The sequence below is a fragment of the Chinchilla lanigera genome, unplaced genomic scaffold (genome assembly GCF_000276665.1).
Source record: "Chinchilla lanigera isolate Chin_1 unplaced genomic scaffold, ChiLan1.0 scaffold00091, whole genome shotgun sequence".
Taxonomy (NCBI): Eukaryota; Metazoa; Chordata; class Mammalia; order Rodentia; family Chinchillidae; genus Chinchilla; species Chinchilla lanigera.
In genome coordinates this window covers 3,063,083-3,080,908 of record NW_004955492.1, presented here as the reverse complement: position 1 = coordinate 3,080,908, position 17,826 = coordinate 3,063,083, and the positions used below count along the sequence as shown (strand labels likewise).

The 17,826-nt window shown below is 35.7% G+C and overlaps 1 protein-coding gene across 7 annotated transcripts in view; it reads left to right on the top strand.

The window, feature by feature from the left end:
* The window catches only part of Ryr2 (ryanodine receptor 2 (cardiac)), a gene marked incomplete at its 5' end in the record, with an annotated part of 627,916 nt that overhangs the window by 194,604 nt on the left and 415,486 nt on the right, over positions 1-17,826 (top strand). For all 7 annotated transcript variants that reach the window (XM_013504706.1, XM_013504703.1, XM_013504705.1 and 4 more), the window contains 1 exon segment: positions 5,178-5,297. In XM_013504706.1, the coding sequence (XP_013360160.1) occupies positions 5,178-5,297 (120 nt within the window).

The window sequence follows — 17,826 nt, the reverse complement described above, 5'->3', positions numbered from 1 at the left end:
AAAAAAAAAAAAAAAGTGATACAGGGTTTCAAAACAAAGTGATAAGAATTAACAGTGGTTGTTATATTACATGTTGTTATCTTGAACTGTGCTGCTCAGATTACCAGATGCAAGAATGGAAGATTGTTCAAACCATGAAAGAGAATAAAAAATAATTATTAGATAAAATATTAGAGATAATACAGTTTCACTAGACAAGATGGTAGGAATTCACCAGTTGTTGTTCCACTGCATATTGTTGTTTTCAAATCAGTTAATCTTTACTTTTAAGATAGACTAGAATATGTGTGTGTGATGATACAGATGTGCACATACATGCACACAGTTATATAAAGCACACACTATATATGTGTCAATAATTCAGTATTATTACAGATAGGTTGGAATAAATAGAAAAACTTGAATTATTTACCATAATCTCGCAGTGTAATACTGCGCTCTAACTGCAGGGATTTTGGAAAGTCAGCCTTGAGGTGAGTGATAGGCTAGTGAAAGGGACTTGGCAAGTGGTCTGTGTTTTTGGTTTGTGTTTTAGGTCCATCACATGTTTAGTATGTATTACTTTCTATCAAAAAGGAACCCTTTCCACTTACTGGAATGTAAAATAAAACTACTCATAGTTAAACTAGGGAAAGTATCTCAGGATAGCTGGTATTATTTGAATTCAAATCATAATTGAAAGGCTGTCTTCTTGGGGGTGTAACAGTTCACCTACATATAGTGTTGGTGGCCACCCTGTCACATGATGTTAATGTGCAGAATTAAAGGGAAACTTTGTATAAGGAGTTGATTACATAAAATCAAAACTTCTGTGTTTCTCTTATATGTATGACATTTTCCTTGTATTGATAGGCATCTCCACATGAACTCTGTATTAGTCAGCTTTCCTGTCACTGGGGTAAAATACCCAAACACTCACAATTTAAAAGAGTAGAAACTTATTTTAGCTTGTAGTTTCAGTGGGTTCAGTCCATGGTCAGCTGACTCCTTCCCAGGAAATGCATGGTAAAAGGCCTGGTGCAAGAAGGCTGTTCATGTCTTAGGGGCCAAGAATCAGAGAGATTGAAGGTGTCAGGGACAAAAATATACCCATCCAGATCACACCTCCACTGATCTCCCTTTTCTGATTAGACCCTACTTCCAAACACCTGAGAGCTTTGTGGGACATCTGAACCACAGTATTCTGCTCCTGGCCCCAAGAGGCTCAAGTCCATCTTGTGCAAATAAATGCATTTAGTTCATCTCTAAGAGTTGATAAAGTCTTAGCAATTTTAGCATTGCTGAAAAGTCCAAGTCCAAAGTATTCTCTGAGAGTCAAGGTAACCTCTTAGCCATGAACCCCTCTTAAAAAAAAAGAAAGTTAATATTTCTTCAATAATGACAAAAAATAAATATTCCTATTCCAAAAGGGAGGAATGGAAGATAGAAAGGAATCAGACTAAACAAGACTGAAAGCTGCTAGGTAAATACTGAATCCTATAGCTCCATGTCAAACAATGAAGGTAGATTGTAGCCATATGTAAACTTCAATGGTCTTGGGAAGACCTGCCCCAGTGACCTTGCTGGATGCAGCTCACATGACCTCTCTCTTAGCCTGCCTGTGCTCACTGGCTGTGGCTTTCCTTAGCAGGCATTCTACATTGCTACCATGTCCAACTTCCTGGGGTCTTCACTGTACCTTCAGTTTCACTCTCATAGCTTCAAGAATCACCCTGTCAGGGGGCTCCTGGAAGGGACCATGACTCTGTTGCATATTTTGTCTAGCTTCCAAGGCCTTCTTCTGAAATCTGGATGAAAGCCACTATGTTCTTACAACTCTTTCATTCTGTGTGCCTGAAAACTCGGCACCATGTGGGATGACACAAAGGTCTACTGCCTACTTGAGCAGTAACCAGTCTCCCTTGGATCATGGCTACAGTGGCCTCTGGGGCCTGGATGCCTGACCAGTGGGAAATACTTTTCTAGGTAGACCTGAATGAGCTGGCTTCCTAGGTTTCTCTTCTCAAAGTGTAGTCTTTCAAAGGTGCTTACCCTTTAAATCCTGGGACCTGGGAAGGGTGGGTTTGGCTAATTCCTGAGATGCCTTCCAGCCTACTTTTGGATGCATAGTACTTGGGTTCTTTGTAATGCTAATCTTTTCAGTAAGCACGTTCTCTTGTCTGCAACTTTGCAGGCACTTCCTTTCTGTTCAAACTGCAGACTTTTTACATCTTCTTTTTGTTGCAGATTTTCACTGTAGAACTGGCAAACAGTATTGCAGGCAGCAATATACATGTCATAGCCTGGACACTGGGCTGCCTTCAAATTGAGGTGCCTTGAAATTTACTCCACTGAATTAGTTTATCGTATTTAAATTCATTGTCACACAAAGTGTTAGGATATGGATGAAACAGGGAAATTCTTTGCTGTAATGTATCATGCATGGACTCTAGTCCCACTGGCTATGGAGTCCTTTTCCCAACTGAAACCTCTTGAGCCAGACCTTTTCTGTCAATATTCCTGTCAGCATTTTGGTTTTCTGAGTTTCAATCAGAATTACCCATTAAGTTCTGCTTGTAGCAGTCTAACTTCTAGTCCTCCTCTCCAAACTTTTCCAAGGTCCTCTTGCAAACAACTTCCAAAGGCATCTAAACCACATGGTCAAGTGTAATCACGACTGTGATCCCACTTTCAGTACTAATTTTTTCTTTTAACTTTCTCATCACTGGAACAAAATACTTGCAGCTTAAAGGAGCAGAGTTTTATTTGGCTCAAAATTTCACTGAGTTCAGTCCATGGCTTGCTGACTTCAAGCATGGAGGAAAGGCCTGGCAGAGGAGAGCTGCTTCTGTCATGGCGATCCAGAAGCAGACCGACAGGTGGAGAGACAGAGACCAAACCATACCCTTCCTGGTCCTTCCTGTTTCTCTGATCAGTCCCTTCTGCTCCTCTGGCCTGCATCTTCTGATCAGGGTTCATCTTTGAACACATGAGATTTTTGGAGGCATTTACCTAAACCATGACAAGTTCTAATTTCTGATTTAATTTTAATATACAGCTCTTCCTAATAGTTGTCAAATTCCTATAGGAGATTGTTCATATCCCCCAGGAGCTCTACATCCTAAAGTATGGCTCTTGTCCTTGAGAATTTGTTAGAAGTGCAGCCAATGTCTCACTCAAGACATAGAGGATCAGAATGTATGTTGTAGCAAGATCCAGGAGTACCAGGATGTATGTTAAAGATTCAGCAGTAAAAACACAGTAAAAATCAATTCAGTTTCTAGAAGAGTGTAGACCCAATGACTTTTACATTCAGATAAATTAGATTTAATGACACAGTCCCTGGATTATGTATGATACTCCCTCTGTGAGTAAGAAGGTAATTTGTGCCTAATTTTCCCCGTCCATATGTGTGTGAATAGTCATTATATCATTTGAGAGTGGTAAGGATTAAATAAATTAGTGCCAGGGCAGGCAAACCCCATATTTTTGGTAACTATGGTGTGCCTTCTCTTCTTTTAGGATTTTTTCAGGAGAACTGTTCCCTAAGCTGTCTTTTAGAAATACATTAATTATTTACTAAATGGCATTTAGATAGTCTCCAGTATCCATAAAGTCTTTTTTGCTCAAGAGTGTTATTTATATATTAAAACTAGTTCCATAGGACAAATGAGACAAGATAGCAAAAGTCTGTGGGGACTTGATAAGGCATGAGCAAATCAGCAGAACTCTTAATTCTTTCTCCTGCTAATGCATATTTGAAAAAGCTATATATCTTTGATCTTGCAGATTTAAAGTATTTCATGATTTTTATTATAGCATGGTACATGAATTTATATTCATGTGTGCTTGTATGAAAATCGGACAATTTTCTTTAGCAGATGAATTTTGAAGTAAAATGAATGTTCACTGAAAATTAACAAGGACCTGGAGGGAAAGTTAGAAGGTGATTGATAAAATCAGTCTTCACCCATGGTTGGTGCTATAAGCTAGGCATTAAGTATTGCTGTTACCTTCTAAGAGATACAGATAAATGCATAGTATTGCATAAGTTTGAAAGGCAAGCTAGAGTTGTACTTTTCCACTTAGAATGGGATTTTCTCTAGGTTAACCTAGAGAAAAAAAACTTATTTCTGCTTTTGAAGATTTATCACCTCTCTCAGCTTTCCTTTGTCATTTTACATTGATGAAATGCTTCCAGAAGGCTTGTGTGTCCCCTTTCACTTTAAGTCTAATTAAAAGGATTGATCAGTATATTTATTCAACTACTTCTCTTATATTTTCTTCTGCAGCTTTGATATTGAAATGTCACAATACAAATAGATTTTTAAAGAATGTTCTGTTTAGAACCTGTTAAAATGAGATACTTTGCTACAGGTTATTTAGTGCATATTAAGTGCTGTTTGTGAGTGTCAGTCATTGTGTAAGTATTTTATGTCTCTTGGAGATTCAATATCTTGCCTAAGAAAACATGACCTAGTCATGGCAGAGCTCAGATGGGAATCTAGATTTTAATCCTTTTGCCTGTACTGACTTCTGTTTATTGTCTTTTCCCATGTGCAGTTTTTTTTTTTTTTTTTTTTTTGCTAATCCTGCTTCATTAATTGATTGAAAACCAGTGTTGTATTTCAGAAGTATCTCTGTACATTTTTAAGCAGCGAAAGATCATCCCAAATACATGACATAACCAATATGTGGTTGATCTAAGATGACTTTTGTAGTCAGTTTGAACTGAGAAATTCATTTACTGACCTGCTATACTCTTGTTAGTTTTGTAATAACATGTGTGCCTGCTATTAGACTTTATCCCCTTCTTGATGGTCCTTTATGTCTTTGGAATGTATCGGAACATTTCTTGGTAGTTTTTATGTTTAAAACAATGTGTAAGAGTGCTAATATTAAAATCCTGCACTTTGGTTATCTATGCAGGTAATTGAGGATCAGTAATCACAATGAGAAAGCACCTGATTATTTTGAATGGCTTCTCTTTTATACCCCAACCAGTTATTACTTTTTTTTTGCAAATAAAAGGTGCTTTAGGAATTGATTCTGTAGTATCTGCTGTAGTCCCCCTTTGGACAATTGTTCTTAAATTTGGCTCAGATTTAAAAAATACTCTAAAATTGTGTTCTTCTAGATTTGCTTTAGATTAGTTGTGTTAAATCTCACTCTTTCTTCTCTGTTTATCCCCCTTACAGGATGATGAGGTTGTCCTGCAGTGCACCGCAACTGTCCACAAAGAGCAACAGAAACTATGTTTGGCAGCAGAAGGATTTGGCAACAGACTTTGTTTCTTGGAGTCTACTTCCAATTCCAAGGTGGGATGAAGTCTTTCAAAGTCATTCAAATGTCAGCTTCTACTGGTGACTTTGAAGTTGTTTATGAGCACTCTATTATTTTCTGTGGAAAGCGTAGTATGTAAACTAAGGGGGCATGAAAAATGGTTTTACTCTGCAGTATGGAGAATTTTAATTCAGCCTCTGGTGGGTACATAGAACTGGAATAGAGTTGCTGAGAAGAGAAGACAAAGTTCTTGCCCCATGATGCATTTATTCTAGTGGAGAATTAAGCAAGTCATAAGTAATATAATCTGAGATTGGAAAAGGCTAAGGACGAGAGTAGAGTCAGGGTAGGCAATGTTGAGCAGAGGACAGATCCTTTTACAAAGAGTATTTTGGGAAGGTATTTTTGAAAGTGGTGAGATTTGAACAGGTTGGAAGCAAGTGAAAGAATATGCAGTGCTGTGTGTTCTTGAACTTTCCACAGAGAGGATCTTAGAAATGCGAGGTTTCAAGGTAGAGGTACACATGCAGTGTTTAAATAGCAGCATGAGTAAAGTGGCCAGTGGAAAGAGATGTGGTCTTCTTGGACCAGGTCTCCAATGGCCTTCCAGGCCATGGTTAAGAGCTGAAGTTTCTTTCTAGTGTGATGGGGGTCATGGGGAGGGAGAGCATTGGAACAGGGATGTGCACCATTTGGTTTAGGTATTTTAAAGATCTTTTTATGCTTTTGTGGATTTGAGACTTAGGAAAAGTGGAAATGAAAGAGCAGTTGGAAGGTGCTTGCTGAAGAATGGGTGGGAGCTGTCTCTGCCTCCACTGCAAGAAATAGCTTGCCTATAATTGGAACGTACCATGAGTATATCCTGGATTTCCTGATCAGTCAGACTGTACAAGAGTAAAGGAAAGAGAAGAAATAGGAGTGTCTGTGGGGGTAATGAATCGGTGAGAAAATGCTCAATTTCATAGTCTATTGTATGGTACTTTTTGGTTTACAAAGTCCTTCAACATAATCTCATTTGTCACAATGAAGGAATGAGCAGTTACTGTTATATTCATTGCATACATGAGGAAATGGAAAACTGAGGGAGGTGAAGTACTGTACTTATAACTCAGTGTGACTTCAAGCAAAAAGTGTTGGCAATGGCTTTTCACATGGAGACCTAGGTCTTCAATGTCAAATCCTTGATTTACTCTTTATATTATATAACTTCTTTGGTTATTCTGTGAAATCATTTGTTAGTAGTTTATGCAAAATAACATTATAAATATTATACTAGTTTGTAGAACAACATCTTTTATAGTCCCACTTAGATTTATTTTACTTGATAATTTTTATGGAGTGTTCTGTTTGTACAACTTACTGTGACAAATTTTGTTGTGTAAAGTGTTTTTATTAAAAATATCAATCAATTTAATATGTAACATTTTCTCTGGGGTTTCTGATCTTTTTGTGGTGGCTAGGAGCAGGACTTCCTTTTTAGTTAAGCTGGTTTTTTAGATGGGTACTGAGAATCAAACTCAGGACCTTACACTTGCCAGGCAGGTGCAATGAAGCTAGTGTTTTAGTTTCCATAAGATATTGAACACTGTAATAACTGTTGTTTTTTATTAGCAGTCTTTCATAAAAAGACTGATTTCCAACTATTAAAAATTAGTATCCCTGACTTCATGGTAGGTAAATTAAGTAAAGTGTTAAAATATGATTAGGTATCCATTTAAATTGTTTAGTTCTTAGCAACAATGCTTGACTATACAGTTACTACTGATTACGTTGTAAACTGGGCACTTTTTTTTATTTTAAAAATAAAAGGAGGAAAACATTAACAGACAGACAACATTTTACAACATATCAAAAGAACAGTACAGACAATACGGAGTTACAAACAAAGTGGTAGGGAATTAACAATGGTTGTTGTATTACATATTGATATCTTCAAAGTGGCTTCTCACGAAAACAGATATAGAAATGCAATACTGATCAACCAAAGACTCACTGACAGTTTCTTTCAGCATAGAAATAGAAGACAGAAGAACAACCATGTTAACTATCCTGTATATACATACATACAAAATTTCTCCTAAACTGAGCACTTTTAACCCTTTTTATTTTTGTGCTTGTAGAATTTTCTGATTTATTTGAAAATCTACATTTGGAATGAGATAAATTATTATAAAGCATAGAGTTAAGAAGAAAATTAAAATCCATTGCACTAATCTGAGGTCTTTTTAAAGATCTTACAACTTCAGTACTCTGTTTTCTTTTCCCTCACCTTTTGGATAATAGATGATTCTCTCCAAGTCGGGTTGTCTTGCGTTTCCCAGTACCTTTGTTCTTTCAGACCGGTTTATTCTTCCGGCAGTTTTTCTGCCCACTGAAATCCTGCTTGTCCTTCAAAATCTGTTTCAGTCTGCCTGTCCTATGGGTTACTTTTTTTCTACTACTATAATTTCTCTCTGTGCTTAAGTACTTTGCTTATGATACAGCCACTTGGGCCTAATTCTGGGTGAAATCTGTACCAGGTTCTCTTCCTGAAGACATGCAGATGTCCTTTTAAGGTCCACACTTCAGCACCTGAACCCCTAAAGTCTGAATACTTCTCTGTTGCTTTCTTATCTTCTAGTGCCAAGTACAGTGCCTTTAACCTGTAACATCTATGGATTATTAAATCAGAAGAAAAGTAACAATCTTGAGCTAATTCTATTTTTTCTAAGATAGAATTTCAATTTTCTATACTAACAGAGTTGAAATTCTAGATCTTAGTTCATGTTCACAGTATGTAAACCTGGGGACAAATATATTTCACACAGATGTATCTGGATTGTACTTTTGCTGGTAAAAAATAGGACATGCTCTCTACTTCCCAGATGGTTTCCCTTATATGTCTGATAAAAGTAGGGAAAACAGAGTGATTGTTGGCAGTAAGTAGTTGGACAATGTGAATTACATTTGTGCTCCTGGAATCAGTCTCAGGAATATTTTAAGCTATAGAATCGTTAATCATATATAGAGTAATGTAAAGCGAACAGGTGATAGCGGATCCCCACAAACAGTATCCATATGCATACAGAGGGAAGAGGACGGAAGGCAGTGCAATTTCTGTTGCCTGCAAAACCTGGTAACGTGGTGATGGGGTGAACAGGGAAGCAGCAGCCATGCCTGAGAAGGGAAAAAACGGAACAGAATGGAATAGAACTGAACTGATGGAACCAAATCATGGACACAGGGATGTTTCTTGAGCAAGTTTGGCTTTGGGGGCTTTCGTAAGGAAACAAGTAAAGCTCCCTTCAGAACAAATCCCTGCTCCGAGCAGAAGTTATTGGGAATGCAGTCAAGACTGAGTAGGCCCATGAGGGTCAAGGATAGAGAGGGACCAGGCAAAAGGGTCAAGAAAGTAGAACCAATATAGCTCATAAAATAAGAAGCCATGTTTCAAACACAATGGGAGAATCATGGAGTCAGGAGCTCCAGAGCCGTGGAGCAGATGAAGCTGTGAGCACTCCCCCAAACAAATGAAATCAACCTAATTTTTGCCTATTCATGTGGCATGCCTTTGCTGCCTGTAGACATTATAAGTTGGTAACACATATATAATCATGTAAAATTTCTCTATAAGTAGTCTAATGTGTGTGTTTATAGAATGATTTACAGTTGTCTTCTATATATGCATATATGAAATTATGCTATGTAATTTTAGGTGTAAAACAGAATAAGAGCAGAATGATGTCTATAGGTAATAAGGTTTACCAGATAAACAAATTTACAACTATGGCTTACTATTTCAAAAAGGGTAAAAGAAATTCTGAAAACCAGAGACACTATGAAAGAACATAAATTATAAACTTGGAAGTAAGATAAGTAGAGAAGAGAAATTTGAAAAAAGAACTAAAAGATAACAGGAACAGATTGTAAATGAAAGAAAAACTAATTTTAGAAGTGGAGACAGAAGTAAAAGGAATGCCAGAGGACGTACACCCACAGGTAATGTCTTCAGAGAGATAGAAGATGGGGAAGGGAAAACTTTTAGAAATCCGAAAGCTGTAAAAAGAGATGAAAAAATGAGAGCAAATGGTAGGTATAGGCTGTAGGGAGAAAATGCAATGCATTTGTTGCAGAAGATGCAGGTAAGAAAGCCAATGCAGATAGGAAGACACAGTCTTAGCTGCAGAACGTTTACTTGAAAGTGCACACTTGAGTGGTTATAGTGCACCTAGGAAGGTGAATCTCTTAGCCAAAATGGTTATTTGAGCAAAAAACCTTAACAGTTTAAAAGAAAAAAAAAATCTTTTTGAATTAAAGCAAAAAGTCACTTTTAAGAGAAAGAAGGTCCAATTGTCATCCAACATTTTAATAACAATTGCTTTCTGCCAAAAGAATGGAGTAATGGCTTTTCTGTCTTTGAGTTTCTAAAATATGAGTCAAGGATCCTAGCCAAAATGACTTTCATTGCAAAGATCATAAACCGTTATGAACATGGATAATGCTGAGATATTCCCATGATCTTTTCTTCAGGAATTGATTGAAGAACAGGGTTCTGACAGTCAAACTCTGGGGGAGACTTGAGTGTGAACAGTTACAGATCATCTTGCACAGGATGTGAGACCCAGCAGTGATTTAGGTGAAAGGATGTCATGTGGAGTGGCTCTGTGCTCTGACAACATAGAGTCAGCACAGCTACCAAAAAGTGGAAGGGAGTGGGGAGAGTTTAAAACAGTTATATTCAAATTTCTGAGTGCCTTGTAAGTATTGTTTTAAGTAAACAATGTACCTTTGGCTAGGAGAGAAGGGTAAAGGAGTTACTAGCTGTCTTCAATATTGCTCTTAGAACTAATATGTAGTAGCCATCAAAAAAGGGCCTTAAGCAATTATTTAAAGATATTAAGATACTAGTATGAATATTAAAATAGTCAAAACTTCCAAAACAACAGATCTCTCTTTTATCTAGGTGTGTACATATTTGTATGTGCACATACATATATAAATATATAGTCCATTTTGTTTCGACAAGCACATGGATATGTACACATGCATATATACATATGCCTCCATGTGTGAGATATATGCACATGTAAAACATACTATAAAATGTTTTAAATAAAAGGAACAATCCCATTTTAAATAAAATTAAATTATATATTTAACCTTTTAAAATAAAAAAGAAAACCGTATAGAATTAATAAAGACATTGGTGAGTTGAATTTAAAAATTGGTTCTTTGAAAAAATCAGCAGACAGACCACTAATTAATCTAATAAAAAAAGGAAGAAAGCAAATACTCCAGTATTAAGAAGTTGCATTTGGGCTAAAAGGAGATAATGATTAAAATTAGAGGAAATGAAATTATAAGGGATCATTTGCGTAATTGTATGCAAATCAATTTTAAAATCTTCATGAAATGAATCATTTTCTACAAAAATTACATTTTCTACAGAAAGTATGAACAGATCCATTTAAAAAAAAGCCAGAATGGTAAAACTGTCCCCTGACAAGATGTACATCAAAATTACAGAGGGTTATTGACCTGTGCTTCATAAATTATTCCAAAGCATAGGAAAAGCAGAAAATCTTCCAAATTTCTTTTATCAATTAAGCATAACATGGATTTCAAATTCTTAAAAATTTATTTTTCAATAGGAATTTGTAGATTAATTTCACTTTGGATGATACAGACATCTGAGGTAGATATTTTTAAAAAATCTAATGTTGCATTAAAACCTATATCAAAGTTTCTTCTGGGGCTTCAAGAGTAGCTGCTATTATTCTTGATATTAACAGTGATAAGGAGACAAATGTTCAAACTTTTCCTTAGTGAAAAGGCATTGGATAAAAATTTAAATTCTATTTGTACTTTTAAAATGATAGACTAGGGATTTATAATATCTGCACAATATTATTTTATAAGAATAGATGTAGTGCCAGGGAACATTTGATTTAAAGGTCAGCACCTTATTTAAAGAGAGGCAGTCGTGGTAAAATCAGGTCTAAGTTAAAGAAAGATGCCCAGTGTTTCCTATATCTATTTTCTTGGAAGTGTGGATCAGGGCGATAAAGACTGAAGACCAGCTTGGAAGCGGTAAAATTGCTTCCAGTTGGAGAACATTTTATTATATATCTAACAGTGTAAAAGATAAGCAAAAGTATGAAAATAATTTATGGAGAAATCGATAAAGTAGCAGATTACAAACCAGTGTATCAAGAAGTTTCATATATATAGATAAAACCTAGGTATATTGGAACAGTGACATACGTGGAATGATATTTGGCACACAGAGTCATTTTTATTAGGTCAGGAAGGAGACCATTAATAATCTTAGGCCAATATTTTGCTAATATTTAATCATTAATATTTAATACCATTCATATTTATTTGCTATTTTTGATAGCAGTATTAATAAATTGTTTAAATTATGTGTGCATGCATCATATACTTATGTTAACTTCCCATATGTGTTGCATGAATAGGTTTATGGAGATTACATGTTTGAAGTGCTGCTTTTGTTTTTCTTTGTGGGATGTCTTTAAACTTAAACTGGCTTGGAAGATTATGTGAAAATATTTGTCAGTTGTACAGAAAAGAATATGTTCTGAGTCCCAGAAGTCCTTGCTCTTGAAATAGAAAATGTAATTTCACCTATGTATATTGTTTGAATTGATGCTCTTTAAAATTTTATTTATTCTGGGAAAGAGTACAATAGAATACAACCATAAATATTTGATTCAGAATTGTAAATAGTGGAATATGATTTGTGTCTCTAAGAGCTGGGATTAAATTTTGCAACCCAGTTTTACTGTTGGGCCCCCTTTGCTAAATGTACTTTTTTTTTTTTTTTTCTCTGGTACCGGGAATCGAACTCACAACCTTGCGCTTGCCAGGCAGGCGCTGTGCCGCTGAGCTAAATCCCCAGCCCCCCCCTTTGCTAAATGTAAACACCTACGTTCTGAGCTAATTGAATTCTCATGTGGGAAGTATAAACTTAAAATACTCAACATGGCCTGGGCTGGCTTGCATGGAAAAGCACACTCTTGGCGATGGTAGTTTATAATAATGGCTTTTGTCTGGATATATTACAGTATTGCTCTTCCTCTCTCCCCTTCCCTTATAATCACTTTAGGACCTGTAAACTACTTGATTACGTGGAATAATTGCCAGCTAACCTAATGTTCCTTTGATAATACTTGGGTTATTCTACAGTTTAACTTGAGTTACAGTAAGAAACAACTCAGTATTGATACTTGACAGTTATAACTAGGAAGATTTAACATAAAAACAAATTTTAAAAATGTTCTGTGTTCTTTTGTAGGTAGACCAGAGTAACTTTAACCACCTCGAATAGACCAGTCTACTGTGAGCTCCTTTTAGGGAAAGGTGCCATTCTTACTTAGTGATCTGACTGTAACAAGGATAGTTTTCTGATGTTTATCATTGTGAACACAGAAGTAGTATTAAGTATCTCTAAAGATTTGTTTCAGCTAAAAACTTCAATGATTCTATATTTCTAGGATGAGTCTACACCCACTGTATGTATAAAAAACATTGTTGATTTTTATCAGGCTCCCAAAAAGCAAGTTGGCCCTCTAGATATAGCAACATCAAGAACTGTCTATTTCTTCCAATTTCTATGGCATCACTTTAATTATAAGTATTTCTTCCCATAATGGGACATGATAGAGCAATATTTTATCTTCAATGACTCCTCATTTCAGGATATTATTCACCATCATCAATAATACATTAGGATATTAATGATGCATAATAGTTGTGCTATTCCAGATGGGTGGCCCTTTTTATTCAAGTGGGAATTTTTGAATGATAAAAATGCCAGTATAAGATAAATGCTAGATGATGTAAGAAAGATTCATTTTTAAAATAAGATTTATGTTCGATTCCTGGAACCAAAAATAAAATAAAATAAGGTTTATGAAGCATCTTAAATATCAGATACTTACTTTTAAGTGTTTTTCCTAAAATTCAATTGGAATAATACAACATAATTATGGGAAATAAATATGAATATTGTTTTCTTTATTCATTTTGGGTTTCACCGAATTTTATTTGCATAGAAGGAAAGCAAAAGAACAATATATTTGGGAGAGAAGATAAATGATTCATAACCGTATTTGTTTTTTAGTGTTTTTGTTTTAGTTATGTAATTTGTTGTTTATTTGTTGGTATTTCAATGGAAAAGAAAGTAGATGGTAGGTGTGGTGGGAGGAAACTACCTGAGTGATGTGTGAATATCTGGTCTATAAAGAATAAGCAGTTACACAGAGTGTGTTCTGGTACCACAGAAAAATTACCGGACAATATCTGTTTTTTGTCAGAGTATTACATTGAGTCAGAATGGAACTGTTTGTTAAATTATAATTTATAAGTTACTATGTGTGGAAATAATTCTTGCTAGTATTTTAAACATGCACTGATGCTGATAACCAGTAAAGGTAAAATCCACTGAAATTCTCAAATTAGGAAGCATTTAATGAGATACTTGATTAATATAACATCTGAATATTGCCGGTAGAGCTGCAGACTTGTCCTTAGGGTCTTTTAAAGATTTGAAATAATCCTTCGTGTGGTTAAAAAAAAAAAAAATGAGCCCCTGATTTCCTTTTATATTTCTTGTAAGATGTGGAAAATGAAATGAAATAAAATTAAACAGAACACCTAAGACTGAAAAACAATCTAACCTAAACTCAGGTAATGATCTTTATCAAGCATAAGGCAGATGGGGAGGAAAACCTACCTGGATCTCCCCTCTTGCACATTGGAAGTCACATCAAGTACTGAGAAGAGGTTGTGAGACACTTCACCCCTTCTCACCTGCGGTTCAGACACAGGGGCAGTACTGACAAGCGCAGTGAATAGCAATCTTGTAGTTTCTTTTGCCTCCTATCTAATCAGTTGAGAATCTTCCCTGCAGTGTGGACATTGGTAGGTAGGAAGCTGTTGATGGTCTAGTATGTCCTGGAAGCTTTAGTCCTCAAATATAATGTGCTAAGAGTCTGTGCTAATAGGAGCTGCCCTAGAACAAGCTCAGGCTGGGCCTTATGGTGTTGATTATGCTACAGCTATTGCAACAATAGAGAACTGAGCCAAAAGTACAGATAAGAGATACTCCCCAGTGCTGAGAGTCACAGCTGAATTAGGATAATGCCTGTGAATAACTGCAGACTATTCTGGGGTCTAGGGTACCATCTTTCTAGATCTGAGAGTATGACTGAAGTGAAAAACACTGCTGCAAATGAAGCTCTAACATAGATTTGGCACATATTATGTGTGAAGTGCCAGCTATCAAATATTTTAGGTTTGTGGGTTTTATGATTTTTAATCACCTCGGACACTGCAGCATGAAAATAACAATGGAAAATATGTAAATAGATGACCACGGCTGTGTTCATCAAAGATATTGTTATTGGGCACTGAGATTTGAATTTCAAATAAATTTTTATGTGTCCTAAGTTACCCCCCCCTTTTTTTTTGGCAATTTTTTTTCCACTAGGGAAAAATGTGGAATCCTTTCTTAGCTCATGAGCTAAATAAACATAGGTAGGGGGACAGATTTGGCCCAGGGCTTTACTGTAGTAATCCCTGATCTAACATATAAAGTATTATATCCTGGAAGCAGATGCTAGAACAAATGCAGTAAGAGCAGCAATCAAAGATATGATGGAAGAAAAATTTTCTGCCTGTAGGTTCAATTTTCTGCCTGCCCTGTCCTAAAGCTAGGAAAGTGAATACTTCTGATGGGAGAGACTCGTGGAGTTTTATAAAGAAGGAGGTATAATTTTTGTGTGTATGTCCCTGACAGATGGTAATTAATAAATTAATAAGTGTTTTGAAATTTGAGAGTAAATCAATGGATGAAATATGAATGTAGAATGAATAGTGTGGGCTAGAGAGAAAGTAGTGTTTCACAAGAGCATGAGAATAAAAGCATAGAGCAGAACCATTTAACTGTGACAGAAACTCCAAAATATTCTGTTGAGGGATGAAGTGGGGCTACCAAGGTTAGAGGGGGCTAACTGATAGTTTTTGAATATGCTGTGTTGTCTCTCTTCCTGGAAAACCGTGTGCACTCTTCACCTGAAGAAAGCCTTCTCATTTTTTGAAAGCTACCAAATATGCCAAAGCCTTCCTGCATGTATAATGCATGTCCTTTCTCTCTAAGAAGGTAACTCACTCCTTCTTTCCTATCCTCCTTCCTCCCTGCCTTTTTTTCCTCCCTCATTGGCTTTGCTTGCTTGCATTTCTTTGTCTCTTTCTTTCTCCCTCCACCCACTTCTCTGTGTCTGACAAGCAAAATGAATTCCTTCTACAGTGCCACTGTCTGCCAAGTCATCCATCCTTTTTCTTTACTTTTGCCTTGTTCCAGTTATGAAAGCATTTGCAGTCAGAGATAGTCCCTTATCTGTCTTGCATCTCAGGTACTCATATTTTTTTGAAGGAAGTAGATCTTCTTGTTTAACTGCTTCCTTGTTTAGACTGATAACTTAGCATTGATGTATGTGTTTTGACAGTTTACCACTGGATTTGACTTTTAAAAATTCCTACTGTCCTCTCTAGAGAATTCACAGATATTATCCTCTTGCCTCAAGGAATTAATCTAATATCCTTAATGTTGCTAGAGTAAACATTCACATTTGTGAGTATGATAATGCTTAATCCTATATCAACTTTAATGGTGTTGGTGGGGTGCATTTGTAAAAATATTTATTACTTCATATAAAGAATACATCATCAATATGCTTAATACACAATATATTCAGAGACTTTACAGAAATCTTTAAAATATACAAATAATAGTTGACAAAGCTTACATAGAATGAAATGTTACGAATTTCTGTCAGCATAGCTTCTAACACCTTTGTATAAAAGTATTTTAATTGCATACATTTTTTGCAATAAGTAATAAAGATCTTTATTATACTTCAATGCAAAATAGTATTGTCACTTTGGAAAACAATTTGGAAGTTTCTTATAAAATCAAACTTATGATACAATATACCAGTCCATTCTTGGTTATTAATCTAAGAGTTATTTTTCCATGCTTCTATCCAGCATCTTATACTTAAATTTATGGAGAATTTTTACTCATAATAGCCTAAGTTTACTTTATTTTATTTTTTGCTACCGGGCATTGAACTCAGGACCTTGCACCTGCCAAGCAGGTGTTTGTGCTGCTCAACTATATCCCCAGCCTCTAGCCTAAACTTAGAAGCAACCAAAATTTCTGTCAACTGCTAGAAGTGTCCTATGTGATTAAAAAAGAATGAACTATTACTTTGTATAACTCAAAATCATTAAGTGATACAAGCAGCATACTAAAACCCATATATTGGATGACCCCATATATATGAAATCGTGGAAAACAGTGACACAAAATAAGTGAGCGGTTGAGGGAAGTAGATGGGAATTCACTGTAGAAACATGCAAACATTCTTTAGTCTGTAAAACTAGATGGAAATGTTCCATTTTCTGATTGTGGTGGTGTTAGATGATTGTGAAAGCGCTGAATCCTAGCCACCAGACCACCAGGGAAGGGCAAGATGATTGTGAAAACTCATCAAATTTTATATTTTAAGTGGTAAATTTTATTGAATATAAGTTGTGCATTAGAAAAGCTTATTTTTAAAAAGTCCAAGAGGAAAAAACAACAGAGCAAAATAAGATTGTATTTGACACAGTAAAATGAAAGGCTTATGGATAACAACATACATTATAACACAAATAAAACAATACCCCATCAAACGAACAAGAACAAATTTCAAAATACTTTGGATTATGAGATATTTTTTATTATTTAGGATATATAAAGATCTCACTATGAATTCATAAGTGAGAGAATATCCAGTTGGAAAAATATTCAAAATAGTTGAAGAAGTTTGAAGAAATGGAACCTTAGATGAATTCCAAATATTTTAAAGGATTTTCAAGATTACTAATAATAGGAGACATACAAATTAAAGCTATATTCTAAATTCTCATAAATAAAATTGGCAAAAGTTGATAAGCTTTGCAGTGTAAAATGGTGGCAAAGATATGGACCAATGGAAATTAACAGTATTTCTGTTAAGAGTATAAAATGAAACTCCCTTTTCAGAGAGTAAGATGATTACTGCTGATAATGTTTAAGATGGTCATAACTGGGACCAGCAAATTCATTCTAACAAATATGCCAGCCTAGACCATTTCTTTAACATGTGCTCATGAAAACAAGTACATGCATTTTCATGTCATTATTTTTTATAATAACAAAAAGAAATGAAAGGTGACTATAAATCTATTAGAAGGGCAAAAGTTCCACACTGAGACACCAACTGTTGGTCAAGCTGTGGATCAGCAGGTGTCTTGCTCATTGCTGATGGCATGCAAATAGGTGAGACACTTTGGAGGACATTAGGGCAGCTTCTTCCATCACTAAACCTCTCATGATATTGTCTGTTATCATACTCCTTGGGCGAATGAACTGAAAGCTTAGGACACTGTAAAGACCTGCACATAGCCCACACCACCACGGTTCCCAGCTGAAACGCGCGGAGAGAGCCAGGTATTTCCCAGCTACTCGCTGAG